Here is an 18,546-nt window from a genome sequence, read left to right as displayed (position 1 = left end):
GGTACCAAGAAACACACTGATAAGTCGCGACCAAAGACAGAGCACAGACATGGCACCTAGGAAAGAAGCTAGGCACAGGAGAACGGGCAGCAGGAAGTGGTCTGGTTTATCACCCACACTGTACTGCTGTAAACACAGCAAAAGAGAAAACAGATAAAGAGCAGCTCTGGGACAAAGCCTGGGACAATGAGGAAACGTCTTCTGGAGCAGATCTTGGCCACTATAGGACCCGCTCAGGATCAGAACACAAATATAGGAAGTTTTCACTTCGCACAGTAGTGACAGACCATATAAATGACCATGCAAAGCAATCTTAATGAATGATGGCAAAATGATTGTTCCATGATGTTTAGAGATTTTGTCAAAACATAAACTTTCTTATTGTTGGTTATAAATTGATAGGGAAATGGGAAAAAAAGTAAACATTTATTCAGTGCACTGTAATTTAAAATATTAGAAACAGAATTTAGAAACTTTTAAACTCACTGAGTAGTTTGAACAGTGCTTGCCTTCTTCTAGTAGGATAAATTATAATACAGAGCGAGCCTCTTTTCTATGCCTTGGCCAATTATAAACTCCTAAGTTTGCATTAGCTTCCAATATTTTATCCTCTGTACTTTCAATGTCATGAAATACCTCCCGAGTTCCTTTACTCAATGTGCATTTTTTTTCCCACTGGCATCATGTCCTCTGTGACATTTCATCCTTTTTGTGACAACCACTTTCTTCAATGATTTCAATAAGCTTGCAACTAACTTCCTGTGGCTCCCTATGCAGAATCTCTCACAGGCAGCAGTGTCCACATTCCCACAGTCAGCTATTTCTCCCCTCACTCCATCTACATTGCCATTTCACTTCCAGCATGATCGCTTCCCACTTCTTTCTACACTCTCATCTTTTGGGGCTAACTCCCTCTTTCAATGATCAGCTTTTGGGTAAGGCCACGTGAGTTATCACGGAGCGAGAAGGTGGTAACACAACTGCACACTTTGCTGTCTGTGCTTGACCTGACAGGCAGACACTTTCAAAAGAGTGATGTGATTGGTCACTGTTCAGGCTGCACATTTGTCTCTGACTATGCAGCACATGTTACTTATGTAATGCCTTGCAGACTGAAGAACTGGCAGCAAAATCTGTGCTTCAGGCAATTATTCACAGTTAACACACCAGCATGACTGCAGTCTTTGGGTCTGGTACTATTTAACCCTAAAATTGGTGTACGATGGAACTGTGCAAAGTGAGGGCTACCAGTACAGCTCTCCCAAAGTAGCTATGAAGGCCTCAAACCACCATGCAGGGCCTCCCTCTATTTCTACCTACATCTTCTCAGAACCACAAAGTTTAACTCATCTTTCACCCCAAGCCAGTATGATGAATTAAGGGCTGATCCTGGGCAGGGCTCAGAATGACATACAGGTGTCTGGCCTAAGAGGCTGGAGAGGGGTAGCACCCAGACGGGAGGTGATTTGGGGAGGGAGGAGGCCCAGGGGCAGGAAAAGGGACCATGACTCTGAGGAGTCCTCAGAGCAGGAAGGGACTCGGGGGTGATCCATCACCTCGACTCAACAGGTGAGGGGTCGGAAGTAAGCGATTTCCCCCAGCAAAGCGGCGGCAGAGCTGGACCCACAGTTCCCAGCCCCTCCTTCAGTGATCTTTCCTCTTGCTTTGCTAGAAATCACCATAACCATTTCTTTGACAAGGTTCATCAAGGAAGTACCGAAAATTATCTTTTTGAGGATAGCAATAAGCTGTTTTTGCTAGCCAAGCGAGAAGAAAACTATATCCCTGGTGAAGGCTAATTATGACAAAGATGGAAAAAAAACTAACTTTTCCTGACCTTGAAGAAAACAGTACAAGTGTTCATTATTATTAGTCTTCTTTCTAAAAAAGGTATGTCTGTGTCTCCAAATGGATTACCGATTCCTACTATTAAATATCTAATTTTCAGAATACTTGGTTTGGCTTTAAGCAAAAGCCAGGTAATGAGGAACTTCTAGAGTTGACCACATATACAGATCATCTAAGTTGTATCCACATAATACTAAACAATTGGCCAATGTGATCATAGGAGGTATCAATTCAGTTGGGGGAAAAACGGTTTGGGAGCTTAAATGTCCCTAAGAAAGTGATGCTAACACATCTCGTTGGGGATCTGATGTTAACTAAATTGTGAAATTTGTGCAAATTGGAACTATGCGAACTGAGGGCTTTGTCAAGCAGATATAGATTTTTTTTTTAAAGTGAAGTACAGTTGACTTACAGCATTATGTTAGTTTTAGGTGTACAGCAAAATGATTCAGTTCTACACATATACATATACATGACAGTTCTACATATATACAGATACGGTTATATATATACACAGTGAAGCTATATATATATATATATATATATATATATATATATATATATATATAAAATATATATATACACACACACACACACATATTCTTTTTCAGATTCTTTTCCATTATAGGTTATAACTAGATATTGAATATAGTTCCCTGTGCTATAGAATAGACCCTTGCTGTTCATCTATTTTATATATAGTAGTGTGTATTAAGCAGCTATAGTGTGATGAGAATTTAGGGCCAGCCATGATACTGAAAGGACTTTAAATATACTCTCTCACTTAACAACCCTTCCACAACTCTTTGGAGGTGGGCATCAGCCCCATTTACAGACATGGAAACTGAGGCATGGAATGGTTAAGAGACTTGCCCAGTGCCACACAACTAACAAGGTTTGAACTGAGGTTGGCCCAATCCCAGAGACTGTGTAATCATTAAGTAACACACTCTATTTTCACCCCCTAAAATATTGGGCCAAAATCCCTAACAACTCTGGGGTTTTATGAAACTTGCTGGGTAGAGGACACAACTTGGTACCAGTAGTAAGGACATGCTGACCACATCAAGTTACTGAGTGTGAACATCTCCATCACTCCATCATTTCAGTTAATATGTGAAGAACAGCTTGAGGCCAAAGGATCTCCAATCCCTAAACACAACTGAAGAATAAATTTTAAAGGAAAGGAGGAAAAATCTTAGGCCATAGCTGTGAGGATCTGTTTCCAAGGCCAACCGGAAAGCTCAGTGTGCAGGGAGTGGGGGCCACACTCTAAGCAGAAACGTCAACTCTACACACAGGGAAGTCAACGTGCTCTAGGCACGGATGAAGAAAAGGCTGTTTGACTTTCAGATGGTATCGTGTTGATATAAATCAGCCTCATAATATTTCTCCTACTTTTAATTTTTTTCTTTTTTGCCAAGAATGGAAAATATGACTTGCTGTGAGTCACAGCTACTCACCCAGCAGAGCTGTGCTCTGTAATACCACGAGACACTGCCACCCGCTCCACTGCTAACAGCGCTCCTGCCAGCCCACGTCACACATCCCCGGTCCCGAGGTGGGAGCAAATTTCCCCCGGTGAACTCAGAAACGCACCCTCAAAAGTAACCACATCCTGGAATAGTCTTATCAAGTTAGTTCCTCCCAAGTCCTGAGGGCTCTAGCCTGATGTAGCTAACATTTTCAGCATAGCAGTGAAGTTACAAAATAGGTATTTTTCTCCAAGAAAAAAAATTAAAACTAATGCTCCAGGACATGATTTAATTTTTCTAAGAGAGGTGCAATGGCAGCAGCAGAAGCACAAGAACATGTGACTAGGTATCACTGCCCTACAAGCTGGAACGTTTTAGACGGTAAAACCGACCAGCCATCTCCGGATGATCAGGGGTCATCATGCGACCCCCCTTCCCCTGCAGCACCTGGTGTGGAGACTTGAGCACACAGGTACACCACAGACTCTTACTGGATGGATCAGGGAGTGAAACTATGCTTGAATGAGGCCCAGTAGTAAAGGCATCCTTAGTTCCAAGCTGAGTTTCTTGTCTTTAAAAAAGAGGGAGTCTTAATCATTCTGTCCCTTATTCAGAGAGGGACCCTTGACCACCTGTGTCTGCTGTCATGGGGGTCAAACTCACGTGACAGGAACCAGGCAGGGTACATGGAAGCACTGGAAATATTCCACCTCTTGTGCTGGGTCATGGGTTCACAGCATTAATTTTATTATTGTACTTCATAGCTCACGAGCACAAATTTAAAATATTTTGTTTTGTTTTAATATGCCAAAAATAATAAGTCCAAAATTATAGTTAGTTTTTTTGTGATGAAGAAATGGGGCCATTAGGGGATATTTAAGTACTACAAAGGACTATGTCATATCTGACAGGACAGAAATATAATACATTTGGAACTTTGTTATAAAAATTGACTGCTAAGCAAATATATTGAAAATAACTTAAGAGTAGCAACTAAAATAAAAGCATAACCTATAGCTTCTAAAAGAGAAAATAAAAGGTAGTTCTGAAAACTGTCAATTTAGCAAAAGGGAGAAGAAAAAAAAAGTATTAAATAGAAAATACTATTAAAATAAGGCTAATTGTATCAGTAATCACACTCAATGTAATCAGATTAAACTCACTGATCATTAAAATAGGTTTTAGAAAAATAAAACTGTGTACTGCTTACAAGAGGGATATTTAACATAAAGTTGTAAAGAAAACTGAAAATGAAAAGATAGAAAAAGATACAGCAGGAAAATATTAACCAAAGAAAGCTGGTCTAGCCATATTACCAACAAATAGAAATTAAGGCAGAAGTTTAAAGAGGGATACTACATAATAATAAAAGAGATAGTCACCAAGAACATAAAATAATCCAAAACTTGGATACACGTTAACATGACCTACTCAAAATATCTGAAAATATTAAGAAATTTGGAGGATATGACATAGCCATTGCAGTAAAAACTGACAGAACAGTCAAAAAATTAAGATAGAGACATTTGAATAGCATCATTAATAAAGTTGAATTAATTCACAGATAGAAAAACCCTTTATTCAACAAATAGAGATATATTTAAAAAAATTTTTTTGTGGAAAGTTTCAAAACTGACTACATTATTAACTACCAAACAAGTTACAACAAGCATGGAGGAGTCAGTAACAAAGGCATCGCAGTAATCCACGATGGAGAAAAGAACATACAGTCATTTCAACAAGTGGAGCTGGAACACCTGGACATCACTACGGGGTGAAAAAGAGCCTTGATCCCTTTACTACACCATACATAAAAATGAGCCTGAGATTGACTCACAGGTCTAAAAGTAAAATTTAACAACAAACTTTCCAGAAGAAAACAAAGTATCTTCAACCTGGGATTAGGTAAAGATTCTTAGAAGACAGAAGGCAATAACCATCAATAAATTAGACTGCATCAAAACTAAAATTTGTGCTCAAAATTTAGCTATGAAAATGAAGAGAAAAGCCACAGATTGGGAGAAAATATTCTCAAAACCTGATAAAGGACTTGCAACAAGAATATATAAAAAAACTTCTACAACTCAGTAACTTTTCAAAAGTCAACCTAATTAAAAGTGGGAATGAGACTTAACTAAACAGTCACAAAAGATTTTAAAAGATGGCCAATCAGCAAATAAGAATTCAACATTATTAGGCATGGAGAAGTTAAGTGACCATAAGACAGTACTACTCACCCACTAGAATTAAAAGACTGGCATAAATATTACCAAGGATTTGGAGTAATCAGAACTTTCATGTTGCTTGTAGGAGTAATTTTTAAGAAAATATCTAGATGTATCTTATGAAAGTAAACACACCATTGTTTTGAAGGTTCTAGCAGGACAGTTAGGCTAGTAAAACAAAAGGCATTCAGATCGGAAAGAAAGTAGTAATGATACGATCTTGTACATAGAAAATCCTAAAGCATCTACAAAAAAAACTGTAAGAGCTCATAAATGAGATCAGCAAGATTGCAGGATACAAACTCAAAATACAAAAATAAATTTTATTTCTATATCCTAGCAATGAACAACCCAAAAATGAAAGTAAGGAAACAATTCTATTTGCCAGAGCATCCAAAAAAAAAAAATTCAGGAGTAAATCTAACAAAAATGTAAAAGACGTACACTAAAAACTACAAGATATTGTTCAAAGAGGTTAAAGAAAATCTAAATAAATGCAAAGACATCTTATGTTAATGGATTAGAACACAAAGTTGTTAACATAATATTCCCCAAATTGATCTACAGGTTCATTACAACCATTATCAAAATCCCAGCTGGTGCTCCCACACCACCTGAAGTTAACAAGCTGGTCTTGAAATTCATATGAAGATTCAAGGGACCAAGACAACCAAAACAATCTTGAAAAATAAGAAAGTTGGGGGAGTCACACTTCAGAGTTACAGAAATCAAGACAGTGTGCTGCTGGCATAGGACAGATGTGTATCAATGGAATAGAACTGAGAATCTAGAAATAAATCTCACAATTAGTCAGTTGATTTTAGAAAAAGACGCCAAGACAATTCAATGAGAAAAAAATATTCTTTTAAACAAATTCTGCTGGGACTACCAGACATCCACAAGCAAAAGAATGAAGCCCTACCTCACATCATATACAAAAATTAAGTCAAAGTGGATCATAGAGCTAAATAAGAGCTAAAACTATAAAACTCTTAGAAGAAAACAAAGGAGTAAATTTTTGTAATCCTAGATCAGGCAATAGATTCTTAGATAGATACTAAATGATGAAGAAAAATTTCAGAATGATGCCTACTGCCCAATACCTTTCAAATAAAATTTAAAATATTCAAAACATATTAAATATTATTAACAGATACATACAGATATAGAAGAAATAAATACCTATCATAATCAATCTCCGAATAGTGGTTACTTTTAGGGAAGAGAGAGGACGGTGAGGAATAAATAGGGCTTGAAAACTATTTGTAACCTTTTGTTTCTAAAAAGAACTCAAACGAATAGGGCATACTTGCCAAAATAAATTTATCATATTTGGAAAAAAAATAAAAAGAACACATTTGAGAAAAGTGGGTATGGGCATCCCATGAATATCTGAAATACTTTACAATTTAACAAATTATATTTTACAAGAATGAGACATCCTTACCATCCTTATCATAAGCATTCATTGCCAGTACAGCACAGGGTGAAAAATGAAGGTAAGTTAAACTAACTGATCTAAAGCTACACTAATCCCAAGAGAGATTCTGGAAATTACTTTGGGAATAAATACTGACATAAGAACCTTTGTCAAGTCTGTGCCTCCAGAATGAACACTGGAATTTTCCACTTGTTTGTATCCTATACAAATAGTTGTGGCTTATGTTTATTTTAATAAATTCTCTCTCCCTCTCTCTCTGCTCCTAAATCTGTTTTCATCAAATTTTCCCAAGCTGAAATCTCTTGGTTTTTTTTTTTTTCCCCTTTCCCTAGGTTTGCATTTCCTTTTTCCAAGCGACGGTAAATTATTTTCTTTTCCATTTGCTCATAAATCAAACAGTACATTTCTTTGGTTGGTTTTCACTTTCTTCTACATGTTAATTGGTTTGTTTACGTCTTTTCTGCATCTTCACTTGTTCGAAATACAGGGCTAGCATCCAGGTGCTAACAAGTTACAGCTTGACAAGGAGGAAGGTAGCTTGGATAGGCCTCCCAGGAAGACGCACATGCGATGGGGATTTAACAAACCCTCTCACACCTATGTCCTCAAAGAGGGCAGAGGGAGAGGCTGTGGGAGGACATGACTGCTGTCCTTGTTAGAGGGAGGTCAAGGCTGCAGGCACAGGCCCTTCTCTCCCTGCAGCCAGTTCCCCTGGTCTTTCAGAGCCCAGTACGCTGCTTGGCTCAATTACAGGGACAAAAAAGAGGCGCCTTTGACCATCTTTTCTTCCCAGCCAACAACAGGCATCACTATCAAGCACCTTCCACTGCCAGGCGGTGTCTCAGGCACCCCATGCTTCTTCAAATTACTCAAATTCCCTGTGAGAGAGGCACTGCTATCTGCACTTCACAGACCAGGCACTGGGTAGAGAAGTGAAGCAACACAGCCAAGGTCTCACCACTGGTTAACGGCAGAGCCAGGACTCCCACCCAGCTGCGGCTGATAGCAAAGCCCTGCCCTTAACCACATGGCTTCCCTTTCTGGCTGCAAAAGCAGCAGCAGCACATGGAACACACTAGTTTTTTGGTGGAAGAGTTGTTCTCCCTCAAAGCTCACCATGCAATCTACCTACCCTGTTATTTATACTCAAGATGGGGCAATGTTTGTCTTCAAGGAAACAAGGTGATGCCTCAAGTATAACATTAATGGGAACAAGCACTTGCACACAGATACATACACTGACACCACATATGGATGCACGGGCGTGCAGTGGCGGGGCAAGGACAGCTATCTGCTGTGTGTAGCATGAGGAGAGCCCTCGGACGGTGCTCACATAACCACATGCTCTGGAAACCAAGCCCCTACGAGGAAGCGAGGCGTACCTGGATAGGATCCTGCGTCAGTCTCATGGGCCCGATGCGCACCTCCGCAGAAGAGACCTGCTGAATAAAGGACAGCATGTGAGCCGTGGCAAGTCTCAAACTACAGGAACTGACAAATTCTTCCTTACACTGGGTACGACGTCATGCCACTTTGCAGACGCTGAATAAAAGGATCCAATTTATTGACATGGAGACGGTTTATAAAACATGTTGAGCACAATCCTGGTTTTGTAAAAGAATATTTACATTTATGTGCACTGAAATGTCTGGAAGGATATATATCCCCAAATGCTAAGTGGTGGGATTTCAGGTAAGTGCATGGGGTTTTACAATAAGCATGTAGTCGTTACGTCAGAAAAACCCAACCATTATTTACTGAGCATCAGCTCTGCTGGGCACCATGCCAGGCTGTTATTATTCTGAAATTCAAAAGAGTAAAAGCTTCTCTCATATGCGGGGGCTAAAGCATTTCTGTGATTTAAGACCTGTCCCGATATTTAAATCTCATTTTTTTTATCTTCATGTTTTAGTGTGAGGAATACACAGCTTACTCTTACCCATGTTTACCGTGACTAAATTACTTATTTCAGTTGTGTCTCCTCAAAAAAACTGAGTGACACAGTACCAAGACCACGGGGAGCTGAACCCCGCCCCACGACTCCAGGAACGAAGGGTACGTGCTCACTGGCCAGCTCCATCTCGCTGCCGGCAAGCACAGAGCCAATGTTCGTCTTTATTTTTAATTACTTTACTTGGATTTCTAAAAATGACTTTTCTCTAGACAACTGGATGGAGGTCTTGGCCTCACCTCCACGGACCCAGGTTCATTCTCCTCTAAGAGGCTGCAGTCGTTGTGCCTCTACTTAGAAGTCTGGCCCCATGAGTCGAATGGGACACCTTCAAGAAGACCAGAGACACTGCCATGACCCAAGGGTCAGAGGAGGCGTCGTCAGTTCAACGAAAAAAGCAGAACTTTCTTTAGAATTTGAAGACTAAAAATTTCCCTTTCTCCCTTCTTGCCCCTTAACTCCCGGTGGGCAGGGTATGAATCTTCTAAACAAGATCACAAACTGCTGACATCTTTTTCCTCTGTAAGGCTGATCCCTCCGCCCCACCCTCTGTGGTGGGGTCTCAGGAGGGCAAAGCAGGGCTCTACTACTCTGCTCAGGAAGGAAGCCTCCCGACACGGGGTCCTCCTGGCAGGCCTGGCCCCACTCTGCCAGTCCCTGAGCCTCTGGACCAGCGATGAGTTCCTTCACTGTTTCACTTCAGGCAAAAGTGACAGTCTCAGATTGCTTTTCTCTAAGCAAAACCATGTCCTGCAGGGTTTGTCCTGATACCAGCGCCCAGTGGATGCACACAGCCCTACAAATTTCACTGGAAGAGGAACATTACAGGCCTCCCGTGTCCCCGGGACTCTGCCCCCACCTACCGCAGCTTCACTCTAAAAGCCAGAACTTCTTGTCTGAAAGAGACACTCCACTTCAAAAGCAGGGCAACCGCCAGCATTCTGCTCAAAAGCTAATGATTAAGAAGTGAAACCAAATTGGTACAGAAAGACAAATGTGATTGATCATCTGAGATATCTCTGCACCCTCCCTGCGGCCACTCTTGGGTATACAGCCTCCACCACACACCCCTTCCAACAAGGCCTCCTGTGCTTTCTCCAGTGAAACTGAGCCTAAACAGGGACATTCAGGGGCAGAAAATAAATGAAATATGAAATCCATAAAAATTTAAAAGGAATAGAATAAAAAGTGACTTGCTTTGGAAGGCTAAGGGACTGGGGGAAGGGAACTGACTGCCCAAGATATAATGATAATTCTCTCCTAACTTATACATTCCTACGTACTTAGAAGAGACCAGTATGTGCATGATGTTGTTAAACAGGCCATTTTAACTCTTCCAGGAGAGCACGTGATGACTGTGTGAGCCTGTCTGTCCTCGGCACTGTGCTAGGCACTTCCGTGAGAGTGACCTTGGCGGGAGTCAGGCAACAGCCACTGAGAGACAGCATGGGGTCTGAGAAGCAACCTTCACCCTAGAACACCCTTTATGTGCTGAAAGACAGGAAAGACCCTACAACTCTCTCCTACAGCCACAGGAGGTCCCTACCTGCGTCCAGGATTTTAACCTCTGCCTGATCTAGTCAGCAGGAAGCTGCCACCCTAGGCAGAGTCCAGGAGACGAGCTGCAACGCGGGTGAGCTTTCTCCCAGACCCCTGGCCTCTCCCTCCTGCATCCACCCCCTTGCAGCACCCGCCCCCCCCCGTGCTGTCTCCCCGGTAGCTTAGGTGCCTCGGCTTCCCAGCTCCTCTCGTCCTGACCTACACTTCCCTCCCTCGCCTCTTGGCCAGCCTTCTCCTTCTTGGTCTGTGCTCCCAGCCATCAGACCTCGCCTTCTGTGTCCAAGAGAGGTCAGCCATCCCAACAGAACCGGACGCTCTCCTGGTGGGCTCTGCAAGATGGCCCACAGCGTGACCAGCAGCAGGTATGGTCACCGCAGCCGCAGTCTGCAGAGCTCTCCTTCTGACCCAGGAGGCTTAACTGCCTGCGTCCCACCCATTTGGAGAAGAATCATGAACAGAATCATGAACAGAAACAGGAGACCCCTTACTGATGTCTGTGTAGCCAAGCCAAGATTCTCTACTTCAAAGAGTGGATTTGTAGCAACTGCAGACACACAGATCCTCAATTAGTATATTAGCTCCGATTCCAGGAAGTGACCACGTTTGCCAAGGACATAGACGCAAGAAGGAGGTGGGGGCACGGGTGACAGAATTCCAGCTCTGGAGAGGAGGATGGGATGAGAGTGTGAGGAGGCAGACGACTCCCAGCCACTCCGACCACACAGCTCTGCCCTGCGGCCCAGGGAGGAAGCACTGCTGGTCGACAGCGCCGTTTTAACTGTCTATCACATAGTGTGTGTCAAGTATTGATGTGTACACACGTGTGTGCATGGTCACATACACACATACATGTATATATACATGCAGTAGGGTCACCAATTCACCTTCAGATGAGCTGGCTCTTCAAGAGAAGAAAAAAGTCCTATTTGGAGCACTTGCTGACTGTATGGTGTAACTACATTCACCTTGGCTGATCTCAAGCTAGCAACCTAGGTCCCTGAATGTGCAAGTGGGAATCTCTCTCTTCATTCCAAGAGGGTCTGTGGGTGGCAAATTCATTCAGGCTTCACTGACCTGCAAATTTCTATTACCCTCTTTTGTTTGAAAGTTTAGCAAGATACAGAATTCTGATTGACAGAAATTTCGCCTACACGTTGAGGCTGAGAGAAAAGAGATCATCTTTCTAGTTTGGAAGGTGGGGAGATCAAGGAAGTCTTCATGAAGATGAGTGGGTCGTGAACAGGAAGAAGAGGAGACTGGGCTGGGAGAGGAATTTCCAGGCAGAGTGGACAACAGAAGCAAAGGCACGGAGGAAAGAATGCAAAGACGCTCACTGGGTAGAAGAGTCTAGAAAAGCTGGATTGCACAGCATGAAAGGGAGACTGGGCTGGGGTCATCCTTCTAGGATTCTGGAGGGGAAATCCCTTTAGATTCTGTAGGCACCAACCACGCTGCAGGTTTCTGAGCAGAGGATTAATAGGATCAGATTTATGACTTGGGGGAAAAAAAATCAAACATTTGGTCTCCCTATTTTCTGGATAGGCAAAAACAGAGATTTAGCAAAAATAAAACAAAGACACTGCTATGAGTAGGAACTACAGCAGTGAAAGCAAGTGCAGAAAATATATTGCACCCATCAAGAAAATAAATGACCCTCAACGCCCACACAGCTTGGCCTCATTTCAAACGAGCGGGAACGCCGAGACGAAGCCCAGCTGGCGCAGGTACACAGATGAAAGAGACTGAGTCTTGAGAGAAACCAAGGTGGTTCAGATGCTGGGTCACCCGAGATGCACCACGTGGCGGGGAGGGGCTGCCACAGCTCTCGGTAGTTTCAGGAATTGGGTTCAATGACCTGGACTCAAGTCTTAGCGCTTCACTTAAACAAGGAGGAGGGGAGAATTCAGGAGAATTCAGGAGAAGGGGTTGACCTTGAAAGGCCTTCCTCCCTCATCTGCTCAGCACAGCCTACTCACCCACAAGCGCCCCCCTCCCCGCCCGCGGGCTGTTCAGGCCCAGCTGCACCCGGACAGGACTGAAAACTCTCCTCCAGGCTCCTCCTGCGCTTCCAAGGCTTTACTGTATTACTCATTTCAGGATCCTTCTCCCGGGCAAGGTTGTGAGAGTCTTGAGGACCCAGGTGTCTTTTTCATAACTGTATCCCAGCATCGAGAAGGTGCTCACTCGATGCCGATGCTCAGTAAATAGATGGAGTTGAATGAAACTTCCCAAGACCACAGATTTTAAGTCACAGAGTCAGCACTGGGACTTCATCTGTCCTGACGCCCAGTATGCTGCTGCTCGCTCTTTATGTGCCGAGGTGCAGAGCATTAGTTCTGACTGCACTGCCCATCTTTCTGTTGTGGGTTTTGGGACTTTATTCCAATTTTGCAAATAGACCCAGCACCTGGCAATCCCTGCTCGCATCGTAGCAGTCTGTGCTACTGCTAACGGCAGCCTGCCAGGGCTAAGAAGAAGGAAAAGGGGAGTCTGTCTGCGTGGGTGGGTAGGGAGCTTCCATAACTTCTACCTTCCAAAGATGAGCTCCGAGCCTGAATCTTCCCTGACTTTTACAACTCCATGGGAATCCCTTCCTCCCCACCATCTGCTGTACTGAGTGTTCACGCACAGGTGCTCACACACACAGCTCAGGGCAAAACCGACTTCACTTCATGAAAGGGGGACTCCATCGTAAAGATCATTTTTATGTTTAAATGCCATGAATCAGCTCTGCCTGCTGCCCTGGTGGCTCTGATTTTAAAATAATATTTACATCTCTCAAGGTGTCCCCTGTCTACCCTTGACTCCCAGGCCAAACTTCTTTCTTTATTCCTTTGAGCTCTGGGTAAGCAACAGTTCTTTTTGACTTGTGCCTGTTAAATGGGCCCAGGCCTGCCCTCTGGCTTTGGGCAGAAGGCACCAGCATTGCAGCCTCCACATGCCCCACCCTGAGGCCGGGCATCCCTGCTCCAGACTGGGGACCCCTGGCTCACCCTGCCTCACCTTCCAGGCCCACTGTCCTCAGAACATCCAGAAGGCTTTCCTCCTCCTGTCTCTTCTCAGCCTCAGGCCCCAGTGGTCAGCTCTGCTCTCACACCAGTCTCCAGCCTCCACTTTGCTTTGACTCCAGCCACGCTCTACAGCCTCCTGGCAACTCTGCTGCCCTGGACCTGTCAGTGCCCAACAGGTGGTCCCTATCCACCCCTTATCTTCCTGCTTCCAATTCTCTGACCTACAAGTTCTCAACATGGCCTTCATAATAGAAATAACTGAAGAACTTTTTAAATCAATCAACACCTGGGACCTATTTCAAACCAAGAGAATCAGTATCTCTAAGGATGGGGCCCTGGCATCAGCATTTTAATCTTTTCAGGTACAACTAGGGTTGAGAACCACTCATTTATTCGTCCAAGCAGACATGTCTATTGTCAACTTTAGACTCTGTTACACATTCATTTATTCAACAGGTATCAATGCAGCACTTACTGTGGGGAAGGCACCAAAACCCACCCGGACTCGGCCATCACACCTGAACCCCAGACACCCAGTTTTTTGCAGATACACCCTCCAAAAACACAAGATTACCACTTAGGCAAGAGGAAAATACAGTCCTTTGCATTTGATGAATTATCCCCCCCAAACAGTATCCCTAAATTAGAATCAAAATAAGAAAATTTTTATAGTCTTTTTTGGTTACATACACACATATTATATATGGAAGATTACTCATAGTCATGAGATGCTCACAGTGGGTAGATCTACTAAATTTGTGTTTTATGCTCTGCTGTTTGGAACATTAATTTGGCAGCATGAGATTTTATCACATAAATACAAACATAAATATCTACTCATCAAAATATACAACCATAAAAGATTAATTACTTGACTTTAAAACTTCTGTTCACCAAAAGCAAAAAAACACTAATAAAAGAGAAAAAAAGATAGGTGGTAGCCTAGAAACGACATCAACATTACAAGAAACCAATGAGTATTAGTAACGGGAATGGAACAAAACCCTTAAAAACATCAGTAAAAAGACAACCAAAAAGAAAGCTGTTACATCCAGAAGGAACCCTACTCCAAAATGACACCTGCACCCCAGTGTTCACTGCAGCACTATTCACAACAGCCAAGACATGGAAACAGACTAAATGTCCATCAGCAGATGACTGGATAAAGATGTGGTACATTTATACAATGGAATACTACTCAGCCATAAAAACCGACAACATGATGCCATTTGCAGCAACATGGATGTCCCTGGACAATGCAATTCTAAGTGAAGCAAGCCAGAAAGAGAAAGAAAAATGCCATATGAGATTGCTCATATGTGGAATCTAAAATAAAAAATAAATAAATAAATACAAAACAGAAACAGACTCATAGACATAGAATACAAACTTGTGGTTGCCAAGGGGGAGGGTGATGGGAAGGGACAGACTGGGATTTCAAAATGTAGAATAGATAAGCAAGATTATACTGTATAGCACAGGGAAATATATACAAGATCTTATGGTAGCTCACAGAGAAAAAAATGTGACAATGAATATATGTATGTTTATGTATAACTGAAAAATTGTGCTCTACACTGGAATTTGACACAACATTGTAAAATGATTATAATTCAATAAAAAATGTTAAAAAAAAAAAAAAGCTGGGCAAAAGATTTGAAAAAAGAAATTCACAGAAGAGAAAATACCAATATCAAGAGATGCTCAGTCTTCAGTAATCAGGAGAATAAAACTTTCCAATTACAATGAGTTGCTATGTCACAACCAGCTTTTCTTTGATCAGCAGGGTAGTAGAACCAGGAAGGCACACACTATCTGGCATGGGCAAGGAGGAGACCCCCATGAAGTCATACACCTTTGATGGAGATGTGAATTGGTTCAGCCACACTGCAGAACACTGGGGATTTCTACTAAAGACAAAGAAATGTACGTCCTACAATCCACCTCCAATGCGGCTTGATCTCTAGCATACATGAGGAGGCACTTACAAGAATATCTGGAGCATATTTATAACCAAAATTTGAAAACAGCTTAATTTACAGTCCATGGTGGGAGGGTATAGCTCAAGTCGGGGGAGGGTATAGCTCAGTGATAGAGTGCATGCTTAGCATACACAAGGTCCTGGGTTCAATCCCCAGTACCTCCTCTAAAACTAAATAAGTAAACCTAATTACTTCCCTCCACCAAAAAATTAAAAAAAAAAAAAGGTATGTCCACAATCCATTATTGTATACTACTAGAACAATTAATGTATCGAGAAATATCCATACAATGGAATCTTATACCACAATGAAAATAAACCCACTAACGCTATGCATTCAAAATGGATGACTCAAACATCAAGCAAAATAAGCCTTAGAAGAATACATACGTTAGAAAACCACCTATGGTTTTAAAATGTTTAAAACAATATTGAATACAGTTTAGGAATATATTATAATAGTACAAAGAAATGCTTATAAGTTCCCAGTTAAGTGGTCCTGCTGGTGAAGAAGGGGGTGTATTCAGGGAAGAAAATACCAGGGGCTTCGAGTATTGTTCATTATCCATTTTTTTTAAGCAGTGAATAGTGAGTACATAGATGCTTACAGAATTATATTTTCTGGTTGGTTGATATCTCAAATACCACAAAATAAATTTAAAATACAATTTTTTGGGAAAAGTCTATTTTGTATTTTGGGGTTAACATTCATTGAGCAGTAGTCACTATATAAATATTCTACATATGCTATTTCTTTCTAGTAAAGCCTTTATTGGGTAACATAAGATGCTGTATTTAAAATTCCTCAGAATATGGATAGAGTTTCCCTGAAACCTGGTAAAATGAAATCATAGGAAACGGGGCTGGGACTCAGGGGATCTTGTTCAAAATTGCTCTGTGCCTTGGTGAGAAGAGAGAACTGACAACCCACTCTCCACATGCACCATCCCATGTAACAGGCACAGCAGTCCCATTTCCTTAAAGCTAAAGAAGTTAAAGCTCCAGGGTTACACTACTCATTCGAGGGCTGGAGTTGAGATGCAAGCCCAGACCTGCCTTACTGGGATGGAGTGTCATGCATTTATATACTCACTTACGTCTCACTTGTTCCAGAAAGGGTTTAAGATGGTAGGTATACAAAGAGGCTTTAAGTAAAAGCTGTAAAACACTTATAAACAAGGTGTGGGGGATCTGGGCGAGCACGGGGGAGATGAAGCAAGCGGGGAGATCGGTACTCCTCGCGTCTGTCACAGCCAATGCAGTCAGTGCGCTGAGGGGGGACGTGGCCCGCAGGCGTCCCCAGGCGCTGGACCGGACACAGCAGTGCACTTTGCAGCACCGCGCCTCATGATGCCCCCGACCCCATGCCGTCCCCCAGTCCCCACTGTCACTGCTGGGGACAAGGCTGTTCTTTCTTAACATTCCATGAGCCTCACTGCATGAGCGGAGAAGAGGATGATGAATCCCACGGTGCTTGGACAGAGGCCATCCTCTGGTTAGCGCTGAAATGGTCATTAATGATACACGCAGATGTCATCCCCGAGGCCTTCAGATCCACACAGACAAGGTGGCCAGCAGAGTCTAACGGAGCAGCAGTCCTCCACAGAAATATCAGATGAAGGAGAAATTATCTAAGTAACATAGTCGTTTCATCTACAGCCATCAGAAAAAGAACTCAGCCTGCTGTCAACTATGTGTTAACAAGGGAAGAAAAAAAGGATCTAGTACACAATCCATGAAATGGTGAGCACCTGAAGGAGGCTGGCACAAGGAAGCCTCAGAGAGAATTAGCTGAGGGGGGAAACCCTCATGCACTATAGAATTATGATTATATCAAAAGGCTTTACATTAGGGGCCGTGCAAGACTCGCAGCATCAAGCATTATTAACCTAACAATTCAGCCACAGTGTCACCGGGCCGGGCGTGTGTGTAAACATAACACCGTTTCCAGATTCCAAAGGTCAATCCCAGAGCCTGACTTGGAGAACAGAGGAATTTAAAGGCAATCGCAAAATGTGACATCCTTCAACTAACTTCCTTCCTTTTATTAGGGATATTACTGATAATAGAAACAGCCGGATGACTTCAAGCCTTTAAAATTACATTGTGCAATAGAGGACGAGCAAAGAACGTCGATCTCTGATTATTCAGGAGGCAATTATCCGGACCATGGAAAAACCCAAGCACTTCTGATGCTGTTCCATCCTGCTATGCCTTCTTCTTAACATTATGAATTTGAGAGAAAGTGGGGAGGATGATACTCAACTCAGCCAGTTCTGCTACATGGTCAGCATTTCTGGTAAATAGATTTGATGGGCAAGGAAACAGAAACCATCTGCTGAAAATGAGTTTTAGAGATTTCCTGTGGATTTCAATTATCCATGCTGCCTCTGTTCTCAGTATTACCATTGCTAAGCTCGGACTGCCTTAGAGAACCAGCAGCCCAATATCTTCCCTGCTTGGCTCCGGGGGAATCTCACACTAGAGCCCCAGTGACCGTGAAGCGACTCTGAAGTTTCAGCCACATCTAGTACCACACCAGAATTCAACCACGCTTGCTTCCCTGACTCTGGCGTGGCAGGGCCACTCACACGGGGTGGACTGCCACCGTCAGACCCTGAGTCCACGGATTGCAGGGACGCCAAGGGTGAAGACTCCGCGTGGAGTGTTGACTCCCATTTAAAAGCTAATCCCATTTCAACAAATCCCATTTAAAAGTAAGAAACTGGTGAGAAGTCACCCACAAAATGCAAATGCCCACTTTTTTGAAAAGGAATTTTCAAAATGGCAAAAATGAACAGTCATTTGTAAAATGCACAGTGCACATCCTAAAGATGTAAAATCTAATGAGCTACTGTATTGTACAATTCGAACCGCAACACTTTTAGAAGCTTACCATCCAGACAGCTGCCCCTGAGACCAGCAGGCCGTACCCTGGAAGGCCCCAGGCCCTGCATCGCTCCCCGCCCCTCCACCGCTTATCTATCGAAGGTACTCATGGTGGGGGCTGGGGGGCAAGTCCTCACTGTGCTTGGCCCTCTGGGTCCACCGCAG

The 18,546-nt window shown here is 42.8% G+C and overlaps 1 protein-coding gene across 12 annotated transcripts in view; it reads right to left on the bottom strand.

Moving 5' to 3' along the window:
- PDE8B (phosphodiesterase 8B) overlaps nt 1-18,546 on the bottom strand; it is a 287,039-nt gene that overhangs the window by 98,484 nt on the left and 170,009 nt on the right. For 8 of the 12 annotated variants that reach the window (XR_004317842.1, XR_004317839.1, XM_032474681.1 and 5 more), the window contains one exon: nt 8,372-8,431. Coding sequence is in view for 10 of the 12 variants with exons in the window: in XM_032474672.1 (XP_032330563.1) it covers nt 8,372-8,431 (60 nt within the window). In the remaining 2 variants the exon portion in view is untranslated. The remainder of the gene's footprint in view (nt 1-8,371; nt 8,432-18,546) is intronic. The other 4 variants (XM_032474677.1, XM_032474656.1, XM_032474665.1 and 1 more) reach the window with 1 other exon arrangement.

This window comes from Camelus ferus, chromosome 3 (genome assembly GCF_009834535.1).
Source record: "Camelus ferus isolate YT-003-E chromosome 3, BCGSAC_Cfer_1.0, whole genome shotgun sequence".
Taxonomy (NCBI): Eukaryota; Metazoa; Chordata; class Mammalia; order Artiodactyla; family Camelidae; genus Camelus; species Camelus ferus.
Note: the sequence above shows the minus strand (reverse complement) of the source record. Positions and strands in the feature narration are given on the sequence as shown.